The sequence below is a fragment of the Drosophila arizonae genome, chromosome 5 (genome assembly GCF_054131065.1).
Source record: "Drosophila arizonae isolate 15081-1271.41 chromosome 5, UAZ_ARI_1.0, whole genome shotgun sequence".
In the NCBI taxonomy this organism is placed as follows: Eukaryota; Metazoa; Arthropoda; class Insecta; order Diptera; family Drosophilidae; genus Drosophila; species Drosophila arizonae.
The window spans coordinates 23710296-23727820 of record NC_142925.1 but is presented as its reverse complement, the minus strand read 5'-3'; the positions used below and the strand labels follow the sequence as shown (position 1 = coordinate 23727820).

The following is a 17525-nucleotide window of genomic DNA, read 5'->3' as shown; positions in this document are numbered from 1 at the left end:
ATATCGAAAATCATATATACATATATAAATCAATCATTCCATCATTTAGGTCTTCTCAAATCTAAATCTAAATCATACTTCATACATACATCCATCATATCTCAATGTAATATAAAATGCTACTTATACAACTCTATATATAACATATATACATACATATGTATTTGTATATGTATTTGCCTTGCCTTTGCTTGACTCGTTTTTCTCTCTCATTACATATACAAATAGTACTTAATCGTAACTGTAATTCGTTTCAATTTTTGCTCGTACTCGTTTGACTCTCTCATATCATTCTTCTCTATCTATATATGTATGTCTCTCTGTTTCTCTGTTTGTGTCTCTCTTGGCTGTTTTGTTAAACGTTACTTAATTATTGTTATCGATTTATCTACATAGTAATCGAATTATTCTCATTGCATTTAAATCAGTTTTCATTTTGCCAACATTCTTAGAATGTTCCCTTTTTCTTTATAATATGGTCAGTTACATGTATAAATATACAGACATATATTTATGCTACTATATATGCGTGTGTGTATATACATCGAGCAGTAAGTACAGTAAGTAACAGAGCCTTTGGTGTACCTTTGATGTAAGTGTTAGAGCCCCTAGGAAGTGGTCTAGGAATATCCTTATCATTTCTCATCTCACTACTACGTATTTTGATTTGTGAACTAAACCCCAAATTGAAGATTGAGTAGAGCGCTAGAGGTGAGCAGTGGCAGTCTTCTAGAACTTTACCGCTAGGCTAGCTAACGGTTGTTATTGTCTGAGGAAGGCTTGTTCAGCTCTGGAGTGGCTTTGCCCTCATAAGCCATAAATAAACCGCAATCCGGATGAAACGCGGCCACATAATGTGACAAAAATACGTAACCATAGCTAACGGCAATATGCAATAGACCCCCTCCCTAATTTAAGCCAATCTCCAAGCCGCTACACACAAGTTCAGCTGACTGACAAAACTCCTCCCACACCAACAACTACAATAACAACAACAATTATTACAACAACAACATACACCTACAAATACACACGTATAAATCGCAAACTATCCTTAATCCACAACCGCAGTACCCTTCCGGGGACCGCCACGCTACAATCCGAAGCGCCGTTCGGGCATCGGTTGGCTGAGCGCCAATGGGGCCGCTGGCGCTGCGCTGCTGGCAGCGGCTGCCGGTGGGCTCGGTGGTGCAGGCGCTGTGCCGGGGCCGGGTGGCCAGCAGCCGGTGTGTGTGAATGGCGGCAATGGGGCGATGGGCACGCTTACGCGACGTGAGCTGCAGCAGCTGCAGCCGCCACACCACCATCTGACCCATCCGAACCACCAACAGCCCCACAGCCATCAGCACGTGCAGCAGCACTTGCACCACCAGCACCAGCACCAGCAGCCGCATCTGCAGCTGCACGGCCCGCCCTCGCCCTGTCCATCGGAGCACATGCTGGGCGCCTACAGCTCGGCCAGCTCGAGTCTATCCGAGGGCTCGTCGGGACATCGCTCGCACGAAGACGACATCAGCATTGTGACAGGTAATGAAATTTACTTTGATTTCGCCTTTGACCTATGTTCGCTTTAAGTTTATAAGTTTTTAAATTCCATACATTTAAATCGACGATCATATGTTTTGATTTCATTATACTATACATATTCACTATATCTATGTATATAAAGTCGCCAGAGGTTAAGTATAACAATTGCCATATCTTAAGCATGTCTCTTAGAACTAGCCCGATTAAGACTTAGTTAACTTTCCATATATAAGCCGAATACCACGAGTGCATGTCTCTCAAATTATTGAATATGTCTATATACTCAATCCACAAATTATTATATTTATTTATTATATAAGCACTTCTTCAGACCGATTGCAATGTCATGCTGGCTCAGTTATCGATAAGTTGTCATCGTTTCAGCGTTTCATTAGCTAAAGCGAATCACGCAAATCATATTTCTACTCTACGAATATGATTTTCTAACAGACTTACAGAGCTATACGCAGCCTCAACCAGATGGGTTACAGTCGCTACCGTTTGAGATGTAACTGTGTAAAAGAAGCTCTGAACATAATATATTTTAATCACCTTTAAGTTATTTTGATACCCTGAACCTACTAAATTGAAATTGTTCAGTCAAAATGTTTGAAACAGGCATAGGATGACCCCATAAAGTATCTATTTCTTGCTTGTAAAGATGAGCTGGGTCGATTTAGTGATATCCCACTGCCTGTTCGTCCGCCTGTAAGTGGGAACGCATCGAGAAGACCTAAAAAAGCTAAAGAATTGAGATTTGCAAAATTGCAGATAAAGCTCACGCCGATTTTAGTTTATTTCCAAATAATCGATTATCAATTCAGAATTTTAATACACAGAAGTTGTTCAACAAGACGTTTGGTAAATCGGCAAAAGCGCCAAGTGTTTTCCTATACGAATGCACATATAAATCCATAGCACATTTTAAAAATCGCAAATAAAATAACTAGGGTATGACCAAGTCGACCTGCGCTTTTCTACTTGCCCAAAGTAACTAAATTGCAATTCAAATATCAGAATTCACTTTATATCTACCAAATACTCACCCAAACAAGATGATATTTCATACCTCTCTCAAGAACTACTTCTTAATTCTTAAATATGTATGTATATTATATCATTGTTCAACGTCCAATCAGTACTCATCTCTTAACTGTGAGTCCCAGTTCTTTGTGATTTGCAACTCTTTCAACCATCCACGCAACGCTTTCTCGTGCTGTCTCTTTCTCTCTATCTCTCTCTGTCGCTCTTTCTTGAAGCCCAGCCACTAGTCATAGCATACGCATGCAATCGCCATCCTCGCCTCGATGTTGTCTCTGTCTCTGCTGAGCTAGCTCCAGGTCCCTTGCCCCACTGAAGCATCGACTAACTTGCGTCTCCACTTTCGCATTCCAAACAGATAAGTCACTGGGAGACACCAGCGACATCATCAGCGACTCGTCGGGCGTGGGCACCAACTCGGACTCGGCCGCCTGCTCCATTGGACATCCCAGCACCACGGTGGTGTGCATGGAGCCCTATGCGGGCAACACGGTGGGTCACATACGCCTCCAGCCGGGCGACGTGATCGAGGTGGTGGGTAGCACCGATTGCGGCCTCCTCGAGGGCTATGTGCGCGGCACCAATCAGTCGGGTTTCTTCCCCGCCGATTGCGTCCAGGAGGTGAATCTGCGCCAGAAGCACATCACCAACGTGATGACCGCCAGCACGGGCATGGCCCCCCAGCAACACCAACACCAACAGCAGCAGCAACATCAGGTGCTGCAGGCACAACAGGTGCAGGCAGGCTCCTACCAGGGCTCCCCACAGCTCAGCCTGGGCGGCCACTCCGGCAGCTCCAGTACGCTGCTCCAGCAGCCGCATCAGTCGCCCTCGCTCTCCATGACCAGCAACGGCTCCTGCCAGCAGCAGCAGCAGGGGCAGCAGCAGCCCGAGGACATGGTCAACAATTCGATTGGACAGTACAGCAGCGCCACAGCACCACGAATCAAGAAGAGGTAAGCTCACTCTCAATCCTACCCAAATTGATTTCACAAATTTTAAATATATTTCTAGCGCCTACAACGCGCCTCGCTCAGTTGTGTTGCACCGGGCTAAGCGTGGCTTCGGCTTCATTTTGCGCGGCGCTAAGGCTAGCTCTCAGCTGATGCAACTGCGTCCGTCGGAGCGCTTCCCGGCGCTCCAGTACTTGGACGACGTGGATCCGGGCGGTGTGGCCGACATGGCGGGACTGCGGCCCGGGGACTTTCTGCTCACCATCAACGGGGAGGATGTGAGCGCCGCTTCGCATGAGCAGGTCGTCGAGATGATACGCTCCGCCGGCGCCCTGGTCAACATGACCGTCGTCTCGCCCCAGTTTCCGCTTCAGATGCAGGCCAGCGCCCAGTACTTGCCCAGCGGGGCCCGCGCCGGCAGCCAGCATCTGTCCAGCGGACCCAGCACGCCGCAGAGCGCACATCGCCAGTGCGCTACGCTGCCTCGCAAGATGTCCATGGGCCCTGGCAGCCATGCCGGCGGCAGCGGCTCGGCCGGCGGAGGCAGTGTTCGCATGGCGCCGATGCCACCACGCCGCGATCCAAAGACTACGCTGAGCGTGGGTAGGGCCAGGGCCAAGTCGATGGTGGCGGGCCTGGAGAACGGAGGCGAGAAGGAGCAGGAGGAGCAGGTGCCGCATGCCAAGTCCAATTCGGTTGAGTCGATCGCCACGCCCACGCCCACACATCCGGGCACGCCGGTGCAGCTGCGCACGGCCAGCATCAAGGCGCGCCCCACATCGAGTCGCATCACCGCCGCGGAGCTGGAGGAGCTCTTCCAGCGGCAACAGGGAGAGGGCGGGGCCAGCAGTGCCAGTCGTTACGCTACCATGATGACCAGCTCGCGCTTCCAGTCGGGCACGGACAGTGGTGCTGCCACGCCTCCCGGCGCCAACGGGTCGCCAATGCGCACAGGCCCACAGGTCTACGGCAGCGTGGCTGAGATGAAGCGCCAGAAGACGGCGCGAACCAAGCACGGCAGCGGCACACTGCGTGGCAAGCCCGTGGCCACACCCACCGTGGGCGGGGCGGTCGCTGGCAGTGGTCGGGATCTGAAGCGCTTTCACTCAACGCCCGATCTGCACGGACCGCAGCTGCACGGCTCGGCCTCGTCCATCTGGCAGGCCGCAGGCAAAGGACATCACTCGCAGGACGACGTGGCCACGTTGCACGCCTCACTGCAGCGCCTCAACACGACGGGCGACAAGGAGAGCAAAGGTGCGGCGGGCGCAGCTGGTGCCGTGCTACCGCCACCCAACCACCCACCACCACCACCTCCAGTGGGCCAGGTGGTGAAGGTAGAGACGCGCAGCAGTGTCTCGGAGTACGAGAGCACAATATCGCTGCAGCAGAAGCTGAAGAAGCGTGCGGAGAACGACGCAGTCACCTCTGCGGCCATCGACGGCGTCCAGAGCAGCTTCAATCCATCGGCCAATGCCAAGATCTACGCCTCGCCGCAGGAGCTGCGCAACGTGATGGCCTGGAAGCTGCGGCAGGCGCAGGAGAAAACCCAGCAGGAACCACAGCCACAGTCACAGCAGCAACAGCAGCAGCAACAACAGCAGCAACATGTCAGTCAGTATGCAGCACCAACACAGCTGCGTCCACAGGCTCCTGCTCCAGTGGGCTCTCACTATGCAGCGCCACAGGTGCAGCAGCAGCCGACAGCAGCAGCGGCTGCACCACAATCGCCACCTGCACCACCACCGCCGCCAGCAGCAGCACAACAACAGCAGCAGCAGCAACATTCAAATGGCACTGCAAGTGCGTCAGCAACTGTTGCTGGTCCAGCACCGCCCATACCCGAGCCGGACTACAGCTGCAGCGAGTCGGACGGCGAGGATGAGAACTCGATTCTGGTGGCCCGCAACACGAAGCTCAATGAGAAAATTGCGCTGTTCGACGTGCCGGAGACCAGTGGCAACAGCCAGGGCAGGTAAGTGCCAGTGGCTCTACTCCCATCATCCTTTTACTAATATGTGTTCTCTTCAGCGGCAGCAGCTCTGCCTCTGGCTCAGGTGCCTCCATTTCGCACTCGCTGTCCGTGGAGGAGATACAGCGCATTCGGAGCAATCTGAAGACCTCCAAGTCCTCGCCCAATGGCTTCCTCAAGAAGGAAGAGGAGCAGCAGCAGCAGCAGCCCCAGCAGCAACAATTGCTGCCACAGCCTGCTGCTGGCGAGGATGAGTGCGACAACAGCAGCTCGGGTGTCAGCAGCGACCAGGAGTTGCTCGCCACTTGCGCTGCCAAGCCCACGGATACCATCAAGAAGAAGCCGAGCGTGACTATCGTGGAGGAGCCGAAGACCATACCGGATCCACCAGTCAAACCCATGGCCAAGACGACCATCAGTATTGGAGCATCATCAGTCAACGCCAACAGCAACAGCAGCAACAGTAACAGTAACAGCAACAGCAACACCAATAGCAACAGCAACAGCATTAATGCTGGCACAAATGTGGCGCATGCTGCAGCTGCCTACGAGGCGGCCACTAAGACCAGCAGCTCCAATCTGAACAACAATGCCAGCAGCAACCACAACAACAACAGCAGCAGCATGACAGCAGCAGCGACAGCACCAGCAGCAGCGCCAGCAACAACTACTCTGACAGTTAAGCAGCTGGTGCAGCAGCAACATGCGCCGGTTATACAACAGCAGCAGCAGCAACTTAGCGGCGCTAAGCCAGCAGCAATGGTTGCCACCAAGCTGCCAGGCAGCACCACTCAAATCAAGTCGAATCAGCCCGTGCTCAGTCCTCAGGTGCTCGGTCGCATACCCAATGTGCACCACCAGCAGCAACAGCAGCAGCAGCTGCTGCAGCAACACCAAGCGAATCCCAACATAAAGCTGATTGCCACACAGCAGCAGATACTGCAGCAGCAGCAACAGCAACTGGCGCACCAGCAACACTTGCAGCAGATACTCAAAGCCAAAGCAGCGGCCGCTGGTGCCGCCAGCACCGCCGCCCTGGTGGCCAAGCAGCAGCAGCAGCTACACAAGGGCCACGACTCGGAGCTGGAGCAGCGATCCGATCTCGATGACGACGATGGCGAATTGAGTCCCTCGCCGCCGGCCAAGGCATTCCAGCGGCACAACTCCCTGACGCGCAAGCAGGCGGCGGCCATTGCCATGCAGCGGGGCGCCACACGCACCACAGCCGTATCTTTGGTACAGCTGCCTCCCCCTCTCGAGGCGGACAGCGACGGCGAGCCCACGCAGCAGCAGCATCTGCTACAGCAGCAGCAACAGCAGCAGCTGGCCACGCACATTGTGGGCATGCTGCCCAGCGGCCAGTTGGTGGCAGTGCCCTCTGCGGCTGTTGCTGCTGCCACCGCTGTATCGCAGCCGGGCAACAACAATCTGCAGCTGTGCACCGAGAATCTGGTGTTGGCGCCGCCTCCTCAATTCTGTGACTGCAATGATGCCAAGCATGCACCGCAGTATCATCCACAGCAGCAACAGCAGCAACAGCAACTGCAGCAGCAACAGCAACTGCAGCAGCAACAGCAGCTGCAACAGCAGCACCAGCAACAGCTACTGCAGCAGCAGCAGCGTCACCAGCAGCAGCTGCAATTGCTGCAGCAACAACAGCAACAGCACCAGCAGCAACAGCAGCAACAACAGCAGCAGCATCAGCGGCTGTCTGGTGGCGCTGGCGCTGGCGCAGTTGGCACCTTGGGGCGTGTGCGCATTGTAGGCGCCATGCCCAAGGCCAATCACCATAGACTGCACTAGAGCAGCCATCGATAACTTATCGATCAATCGATTGATCGATCAACAATTTGCCAAAAACGTTTAAACGTTAATTAGAATTACAAAGCAAAACAGCAACAGTCATTGCCATTCACAACGAATAGCTGCACTCATACACACACACATGCCCACCCACACTCACACCCGCACACGCATGCTTCGAATCAACTTGTATGCAAATGCTATCGATGAATAATTAAATTACGAAAATATGCATGTAAAAACATAAACCTAAACATAAACGAGAACTCAAAACGTAAAAGAAAACGATAAAAAAGAAAAACGGATATAATAATTAGTTAATTACGCTACATGGCACGAGCACGATTTTTAATTTCTTTGATTCTGAATTTCGAAATACGAAAACAAATGTTCTATTATTTTAACAATTATATATTTATTGCGTGTGATATAAATTTATGTACGCGGCGTAGGCGCAGCAAAGAAACTCAAACAAAAGAAAGGAAGAAAAGGATTGAAACCTTGAATTGAGAATTTAAAACATGTTTGCAATATTTAAGTAAAATTCTTAATACACATATGTAAATCGTAGATATATATATATATATAAGTTAATAGCAATTGAAAACAAACTGAGCCAAACTGATGGTCAGTTGTCAATTGGCTCAGTTTCTTTTCGAGCTGCACAAGTGAAAATTGTCGTATTCGATGTGGAAAATAGCCGAAGCAAATCTCGAATATACATCCACAACAAATGCAATTCACTTTTAGAATAAGTATGGAGCGTTTAGCTAGGGGCTAGTTCATTGTTTCAAGTGCATTTCAGTGTCCATCCATTCAGCAGCATGCACAAAACATTCGAAACTCTCACACACAGTTTTAGAGAAACATTTTAGACAAACAGAAATAATAACAATAACAATAATAATTAATAATAACAATACTAATTGAATTTGAATTTGCGCATTTAGCTGAATTGTCGAGTCGAGTCTAATTGGAGGAAAGACGGAGAGAGAGACACACAGTAAACCACTTACCTAATTAACTACTTAACAATTAAAGGCATTTTTAAAAAGCATATTTAATATAATTCTACAAACTCGTGAATTTTTGCTAGTAAAATTTACAGGTTTTTACTTTTAACACCGTTTTGTATAATTGTTTTTTAGAGAAGAACTTTAACTTGCGCAAGTATTACAAAGTAAAAAAAAAGAGCAACATACATAATAATTATAAACAATAATTAAATAAAACTGCAAAGTATATACCATTACGATTCTAATATGGAATATGGAACATGAAAATTGAAAGAGGTTCTCAAGCAACTCCGGCCCTTGCCGCAAATATTGTTAACGAGCCTCGACTTGGAGACATGCGTACGACCGAGTAACAATTATTATAACTAAGGCTGATTTTATTGCATAATAGTGCGACATGTCACAGGCAACATTTGAAATTGATTACTAGCAATAATAACATCTAAAAACTCAACTAATGCAAACAGCAACCAGCAATGGCATTTACATTATTTAAACAAATCCCCTTCGAAGTGTCGCAAACCATTTAACATTAATAACATTAAAATAATTAATAATACTAATTACGATATTAGTAAGCTAAACATTTAAACATTTAGAATTGGCAGGCCGCACCTTTGCACTAGCGTCTAAGTGTTGAAAAGTTATTATACACAACAGTACACACACATACACATACATATATATATATATATATATATATATATATATATATATATATATATATATATATATATATATATATATATATATATATATATATATATATATGAATATATATTGGCAAAGCTAGCTTCTAATTAGATGTAGCACACTATTTAGTTCTCGCAATAGTTGCTAATTATTTTTAAATCGTTCTTAGTTCGAAATCTCTGCCTATGCCCTCGTCCATTCCTATCCTTCTTCTCCGCGCTTCCCTTACATTTAATCCTTTTTGATTTTAGCTAAGCTTGTTCTATGTTTAAGTTAACCACATGGATAATTTGGTTTATCCATGTCGAGTGCTCATGCAAGTCCTACCTATGTGAAACTATATAAACCTATAACCACACATTGAGACACACATACACATAAATACACACACCCACACAAGTATAAACATTACATACAAATATCGAGTACATGCAAAATAAGCGTGCATAATATGCGTACTATTCACAAATATAATGTTAAACAATTGAAGCACACATACAAAGCCACACATACACTTACATAAGCACACATTAAATGCATGTATTTACAATTATGGAATATATTTATTATAAGTCATAAAATATGCAATTATGTATTATGAACATGCGTATACAGAAATCAATAAATATGAATGAAAAACTCATCAATGGATTCTTTTTAATTACCTTAACACCATTCCTATGTTCCGTAAATTTTCAAGATATAGATTTTCAGCTGCCTTCGTAGATATCATCTCTGATTTCAAAAGCATATTGCGCTTTGAACTCGCTGGACCGAGGTAACTTGATTGGCAGACAAACATTTTATTAACTCTATCTCATAGCATGTCTTCAATGGTATTTTTAAATCAACATGTGTTTTTTTCTGTAGCCATTTTTGCTCGGCTACTGTTTCACTAGAATTTTGGGTGGAGTCCCACAAATTCCCCTTTCAAGCCCATCAATGCAACTACGTTTTACTTTTTTGCATATTTTAGTTCCCCTGTAGAATGACAAGCTGAGAGTCAACAGAATAGGTAAAATGAGCCCCTTCATTCATCTTTTGCTGGGTCACTAAAGAATCCAGTAGCTCGGAAATTCGCTTAATCAAGGCAGGACGATGAGAACTTTCTGCGTCAAAGTACTAAATGTGCCGTGACCATTTGCCAACAATGTCACATTGCAAATATTTAAAAAGAATTTGTGTAATCTGAGCATATCCACGTAGGTTTCAATTTCGAATATTATTTTCATTGCATATCCGATCATCTGATCCAGCTCTTAGATTCTCATTTACCAATTAACTACATTTACAACGCAATACCTTTATTGATTGGCTATTTCTGCATAATTAAAAGAGAGTATTCAAATGCCCAAAAAATAAAAGAATTAAGGTTTATTTATTTACAAAAGTAATATTTTACTATTTTATTTTGTTGCTTTTGTTTTTTTTTTTCTGTCTGGTTTCTTTAATATTAAAAGAAAATCTACAATTGTTTGTAGTTTTTGTTTTTGTTTTGCCAACAATTCGTTTGTGTCCCGAGTTGTTGACCCAGAAGTTTTGTTGCGCATCCTGGAGGACAACAAAACGGCAAACCGAAGACTTGTACACCAAACATAATTTGGCTAAATTAAAAAAAGGAAATAGGAAATAAAATAAGGATAAAAACAAGACAAAATGCTGCAAAAGGCGCTTTTTGTTTTTGTTGCTGTATGTAAATTATGAGCTAAAATTAATTTGCATTTGCTTTTGAAGTTTGTTTTTAGTTTCTCTTTTTGTTTTGTTTTTGTAAGTTGTTAAAGTTTTGGTTTGCCGCTGGCAGCTGTTTGCTTTTAATTGATATCGAGTTGTGGTTGTGTTTTACTTGCAATTGCTTGCAACTTGCTGCGCCTCGATTGAATTGCAAGTTTTCAGTATATATGTATATGTATATATATAGATCTGTACTCGTATATATATATGTAATAATAATATGCCATATTGTATATAGTAATAATAATAATGTATATAGATATATACTATATAATATAATATAATTTGCGAGTTGTTTTTTTTTTTTTGTTTGGATTTTTTTTGTTTTTTTGTTTAAACAAGTTGGTTTCGTATAATTAATTACAAACTACAATTCGCGTATTTTTGTATTATAATAATTGTTTAATAATAATTTTTTGTTAGTTTTTCGTTTTGTTTTTGTTTGTTTGCGGCTTAAATACTTTGGGCTACGCGTTTGTTTTCTAGGCGTGTCTTTGTCTGTGTGTCTGTGTCTGTGTGTGTCAGTGTGAGTGTGAGTGTGTTTCTGTGCTCGATCAACATTCGATCTAGGCATTATCTATTAATTTGCTGCTCTATTTATATGTATATATGGATGTATTTATCTCTGGAAGTGTCTGCTGTCGAATTTTGTATGGCCTCTGAGCTGAGTGAGAATGGAACCGATCTGAACTATTTAACTTATGGACTTATGGAATTGCGCTAATTAAATGTTGTATAATAATTTCATAGCTGGAATCTCTTATCATTTTTGTCAAGTGGGCTGCTGAGGCACGGCGTCACTTGGTAACGTGGCCAAAAACGCATCTAGCTAAAAATGTATTCGGCTGTGTTTCCTTAGATATCTAGTTCAATAATTGTTAGCGCTCCTAATCGAATATATTTATGTTGTTTGTTTTTGTCTGTGTGTATTTCTATTTCTTTTGTGTGTGTCTGTTGCACATATATATGTATATATGTATGTGTATAAATTTATTTAACAAACTACTAATTTTAAGGGCTTTATGCACGCTTTTCACTACCAAAAAACTACGCGTAGTATATTTAATTATAAGTTTTCAATATATATATACTAAATTTATATATATTTTTAATGTGTATATAGATCTCTATATATATAATTTTTTCATTAAATATGTTTTTGTTGTTTTTGCGCTTAATTCGCATTGTTGCTCCGCGTTTGCTCTTGCTTCTCTTTCGAATTTCATATAAACTTAATTGTTACTCAAAAATAATGTACAATAATAATAATTAATAATAACTGTTTCTCCGCTCTAACTGTAAAATTTCTCATTCTTCTGTATATATATATGTGTGTGTGTCTGTAAGCAATTAAAATATCACCAATATTTTTGCTTTTACTCTTTTTTTGTGTTTTCTTTTTTCGGTTTTCTACGTTCGCAATTTTCTTTTTTCATGTAAAAAAATTTAAATTAAATTAAATACAATATAAAAAATGTACAATTATTTTCTCTTTTTTTTTAGTTTTTTGTTTTTCTTCATCTTTCTGACGCGTTTGTTAAAAAGTTTTCTTTTGTTTTGTTGTTGGTTCCATTTACGTTTTTATCTTTCTTTTTGTTTTGCTTTTTTTTTAGTTTTGCTTAAGTAAAATGAAATGTGGGCGGGCGAACTGTGCGCTGGGCGTGGCCAAATTGCATTAAGTACAAGTGCTTAAGTTCTGCGAGTGTATGGGTGAGGGTATATATATGTGCTCTACTATTTTCTCTTCATTTTTTAAATATATATATTTTGTTTTTTGGGGCTGCTTTTGAATACTTTTGCTCGAATTATTATTCAAATATATATACGTGGAAATATATATGTGTAGCTTATGGAATGTTTGCGTACTGGCCGCTGCCGCTGCCACGCCCCCAGCGCTCGCCCGCCTTGGACCGTTGCTGCCCTGTGCCCCAGAAACGAGGCGGCCAGCTCTAGCGGCTAATAATACAGTAAAGTCCCAAATTAAAGTACATCGAAACGAACTTAGCTTCTAAAATTCACACAATCAACAAACAGGGGGTGAGGTCTCACGGGGGGAGGCAATAACAACAACAGGCAACAAAAAAATTAAACAAAAACAGGCAACAATTGGTTGGTTGGTTGGTTGGTTGGTTGGTTGGTTATGGTGGCTAGCTTGGTGCTGGTGTTCGTTAGGCTGGTGCTGGCATCCTTTTGATTTCGCATTCTTCCACTCTCTCTCTATCTGTCTCTCTCTCGCTGTTGGTCTACTGCAATATGTCCTGTATGTTAAAGTTGTCGTTGTCCAGCGAGTTGATCAGATCCTGCGTGGAGAAGTTGCTGTCCACCGGCAGGCTGTCGAGGAATTCGAGGCACAAGTCATTCGAGTTGGCCACCACCGAGTTGATCGTCTGGCTAATGGAGCTGGCGCTCGCGATTGTTGACACGCCCACGCCCACACCAACACCAACGCCGCCAACCGCCTGCGCTGCGGCATTGTTGTTACTGGGTCCCGGCCCGCTCTGGCTCATCTGCAGCAACTGTTGCTGCTGCTGGTGTGTTGTTGTCGTGCTGCTGCTCTGGACGAACTGCTGCTGCTGCTGCTGCATCGTGATCTGCTGCTGGGTCTGGCTCATGTGCATGCTGTTGATCTGCATCTGGGCGGCCATCATGCCGCCGCCTCCACCGCCGCCGCCGCCGTTGCCTCCACCAGCCGCGCTCTGCTGCTGCTGCAGCAACTGTTGCATTTGCATGTTGCCGCCGCCGCCGCCGCCTCCTCCGCCGGGTCCCATGTGCTGCTGCTGTTGTCGCATCAGCTGCTGCTGCATTTGCGCGGGCGTCAGCTGCATCTGCGGCCCGTTCGGGCCGGACATCATGCCGCTGTTCGGCCCGTTGCCCGGCGCATTGGGCCCCCCATTGGGCATGAAGTTGCCTGCCATAGAGAGAGCATTAGTTGAGCTGACCCCGCGAGAAACTGCAGTCTGCAGATGCTTACCGCTGTTAAAGCCGCCGGGCCCTTGTCGCATGGGTCCGCCCGGTCCGAAGCCCATCTGCTGCTGCTGCTGCGTCATCATCATGTGGCGCCACTCCTGCTGCGAGCCCATCGGCATGCCATCGGGCGTCACTTGCACGTTCGGCGGCCGCTGCTGCTGCTGGGGTTGCTGCTGCGGCTGCCCGCCGCCGTACGGTCCGCCCATGCCGCCGCGTGGCCCGCCGCCCGCACCACCATGCTGCTGCATGTACATGGCGGCATGCTGGGGTCGCATCATTGGCCCGGATGGTGGGATGGGCTGCTGGGTCATGCGCCGCATGGCCGCTGCCTGGGCTGCGCTGTTGGGGAAGCGACCGCCAGCTGCGCTGCCACCCACGCCCACGCCCACACCGCCACCGACGCCGCCGCCGCCCACCGTCTGCTGCATCATCTGCGCCTGCATCAGCTGCGCCTTGGTCGCATTGTACTCGGGCGGCGGGGGACGGGCGCCGGACATGTGCTGCTGCACCTGCTGCTGGTGCTGCATGGCCTGGGCACGCATCATCTGCTGCTGCTGCAGGAACTTGGCCTGGCTGCCGGCTGGGACCGGCACCGGGCCACCGTTGCCACCGCCCATCATCATCTGGGCGTTGGGCGCGCCGCCATTCGGATTCATCTGCATGGGATTCATGGGCACACCGGGTCCGCCCATCTGCATGCCCGGCATGCCGCCCATGGGTCCGCCCAGCTGATTCATTGCACCGTTATTGGGCCCACCTGCGCTGCCGGCGTTGCCGCTGCCTGCCCCAACGGGCACGCCGCCCGGCTGCTGCTGCTGCTGCATCAGCGGCACATTGCTGCCGGGTCCGCCGTTGGCGTTGGCCGCTGCCTGCGCCTGGGCAGCCGCTGCGGCGGCCGCTGCTGCCGCTGCCTGCGCCTGCGTTTGACGCTGACGCATGTTGGGCGGCACCTGCTGCTGCTGCTGGGCGGCTGCCTGTTGCTGTTGCGCAGCAGCAGCTGCTGCTGCCGCCGCCGCCTGCTGCTGCGTAAAGTTCATGCTTTGGCTTTGGGAGAGCGAGAAGCCGTCGGAGGGTACTGCAATCGGTGATAATTGGATGAGTTCAGATATTTCATTACTCTTGAGAATCCTCGATTCGCTTACCATTTGCATTGTTCATATTTTGATTTGGTTGCTGCTGCTGCTGCTGCTGGGGGCCATTCGGATTGCCGCCATTGCCACCCGGATTGCCGCCGTGCGGCTGCTGCTGCTGCTGCTGTGGATTGGGTCCGGAGTTGCCCGGCTGCTGCTGCTGTTGCTGCTGTTGTTGCTGCTGCTGCTGCGCCTGCTGCTGACTGAAGAAGACGCCCTGCTGCGCGGCAACCGAAACGTTGCTCTTCATGTCGCTGCTCAGGTGCAAGTGCTGCCCAGCAGAGACCTACGGAGAGAGAAAAAGGGAAAGGTGAATTAAAAATCCATAACGAATGCACTTAAGTCAGTTATGTGAATGCCTTATAGGGGAGACATAAGCTCAAATGTCACTGAGTGAGATGAAAACAAAGTTCTTAAGAGAAAGGTTGGCTTTAATTATAGATACATAGATATAAACATTAAATATTATACTAATTTTGTCATTTGTTCTAGCTCAACAATGCCCCTATCTATTTCTATTCCCTATCTATATGATTTTCAAAGTACAATGATCTTGTGAGAATCTATGTAACCGACAGAAGCAGACGTGGCAGACCTCATATAGAACATATCTTTCATCAGGACCAAGAACCTTCTCATTCTACTACTCTTATATCCATTCATCCGTTTGTTCTTCATGCTTGGGATATGAAATAATAAATGTATAGATATACCAATATAGGGCCACCTTATTACTTTTATGATAAATCATTTAACTCCACCCCATCCAATAAAGACAGAGACTTTACTATTTTCGGATTTTGGGTTAGCGAATTGCATATAGATTATATAGAAAAGTTAACCAATATACAATATAACAATGTATGTATATGTGTGTTTGCTTGTTATATATAAATATGCTTTAAAGAAGCTGAGATTGATTGAACTATCAGTTCCTTAAAGGCTTCTCTGGTCATCCTTAGTCCAGCAGTCTGCTTATTTTTCATCACTTTAGCTGGAGTTTCGCGATGTTTAAGCTCAACGCCAGTGGTTGGGTTCGACTAATTGCATCCCAGCTGTCTGGCTATTCGCTTTCCTCAACCCCCGTGCCTCTTCCTGTTGCTTACTCCTGACTCACAGGCTTTCCAATTTGCATCAGTTTTGGGCATCCAGTGGAATTTGACTGCCTGAGCCAGAGTCAAAGATTTTGAGGCTAATTCCCGGACACGTCCTGGGCCGAGGTAGCACATTAAGGACCTGCCCGCCACCTACTCCACTTGCAGCTGTCATCCCTTGCGCAACGACTGTCAACACCAGCTACTGAGAGTGTGACAGGGGGGAGGTCGGGGTTGGGCTTGAATGGAAGTCGGTTATTGCTGTGGGTGTTGCAGACATTGAGTCGACTGCTGAAGCTTATTATCAAGCGCAGCTGCAGTCGCATTCGCATCCGCATCCGCATCCGTGTCCCATTTGATGGCTAAGCTGGCAAACTCACACACAGCCCGACACTGACAGCCACAACACAACAACATTGAGGCATAAATCTTTTGGCACTTTTTCAGTGTCTACTTTAGCGGGTGTTCCCCGGATCTTTAGCTTCTGATTCTGATTCTGCTTCTGCTGCTGCTGCTGCTGCTGCTGCTTCAGCCCGCTCCTAGTTCATATTCATATTTGCAATTTATTTGTTAGTCGTGTGGAAGGGCCTAGCACCACCAGGAAAGGGGGCTAAAGTGGGGTCAACTGCGTGGCGCATTTCAATGCCAACTGCTGGAGCTCGTGTTGTTGCCAACTGAACTGTAAACTAGAGATGGGCGCGTGACAGGGCACGCGACAGCCTTCAAATCAATCACGATGTATATGTTTCACGTGAATGAAGTGGAGGAGAATCTAGTTTAACATAATAAATATATACAAATATATAATAAGTATATATCACAGCATTTCCCTCTCTAGCCTGGCATATCGTTTAGCCCTGGCCAAACACCTTGCTTCTAGCTCTCGCACTCGGCCTCGTCCTCGCCCTCGCAGTCGTCCTCGTTCTTGTCCTTAGCCTCGTCTGTGTCCATGTCCGCGTCCACATCATTGTCAACTCTATATTCGAGCCGACGCGACGCATAGGCCAGCCAATAAATCTTGGCGACACGACTTCAACGTCGCTGTCGCAGTCGCAGTCGGCGTCTCTCGATGACCTCGCCTGGCTGTTGGTTTTTGGCGCACTAAGCAACTTTGTGGCCTCTTTGGCCATTGTTGTTGTAATTGCTTGTTGGTTTAATTTATTGCGTTTTTGTGGCACACGCATATGCACGGAGTGTGCGTGCGTGTGTCTGTGTGTGTGTGCGTGCGTGAGTATGGCATAAAGTACACTGATTAAAAGTCATGGACTCGCTGAGCTAATTGAAGTTTAGTGCCAACAGCAACAACAGCAGCTAACGCCAACTGTTGCCACAGCGGACGAACTCTCAGCAGCCCACTATAGACACGCCCCTTCCACCTCGCCAGCCTCGCCCAGCCAGCCGCCCCTTTCATAAATCATTTGCATGCCACTGGCAAAAGGTGTGAACTGCGTTTGCAAGCGCCGCACGTGAATGCGTCTGGGCAGCCCTTTTGATGAACAGCTGCAAATTTGCCTGCAAGCTGCACATTGCGTATACGCACTGTATACCAGGATATTTTGTTTGTTTTTAAAAAGAGTTACATTTGCTATGCTGTCGAC

General features: G+C 46.7%; 2 protein-coding genes across 12 annotated transcripts in view; one reads left to right on the top strand and one right to left on the bottom strand.

The window, feature by feature from the left end:
• Prosap (SH3 and multiple ankyrin repeat domains prosap) overlaps positions 1 to 9648 on the top strand; it is a 79642-nt gene extending 69994 nt beyond the window's left edge. For 4 of the 8 annotated variants that reach the window (XM_089470513.1, XM_089470511.1, XM_089470512.1 and 1 more), the window contains 4 exons: positions 1072 to 1527; positions 2927 to 3524; positions 3583 to 5496; positions 5553 to 9648. In XM_089470513.1, the coding sequence (XP_089326639.1) occupies positions 1072 to 1527; positions 2927 to 3524; positions 3583 to 5496; positions 5553 to 7296 (4712 nt within the window). In that variant the 3' untranslated portion in view covers positions 7297 to 9648. The remainder of the gene's footprint in view (positions 1 to 1071; positions 1528 to 2926; positions 3525 to 3582; positions 5497 to 5552) is intronic. The other 4 variants (XM_089470517.1, XM_089470515.1, XM_089470516.1 and 1 more) reach the window with 1 other exon arrangement.
• The window catches only part of mam (neurogenic protein mastermind), a 94633-nt gene continuing 85330 nt past the window's right edge, over positions 8223 to 17525 (bottom strand). For all 4 annotated transcript variants that reach the window (XM_018012135.2, XM_018012136.2, XM_018012137.2 and 1 more), the window contains 3 exons: positions 14846 to 15119; positions 13708 to 14778; positions 8223 to 13644 (listed from right to left, as the gene is read on the bottom strand). In XM_018012135.2, coding sequence (XP_017867624.1) covers positions 12980 to 13644; positions 13708 to 14778; positions 14846 to 15119 — 2010 coding nt within the window. In that variant the 3' untranslated portion in view covers positions 8223 to 12979. The remainder of the gene's footprint in view (positions 13645 to 13707; positions 14779 to 14845; positions 15120 to 17525) is intronic.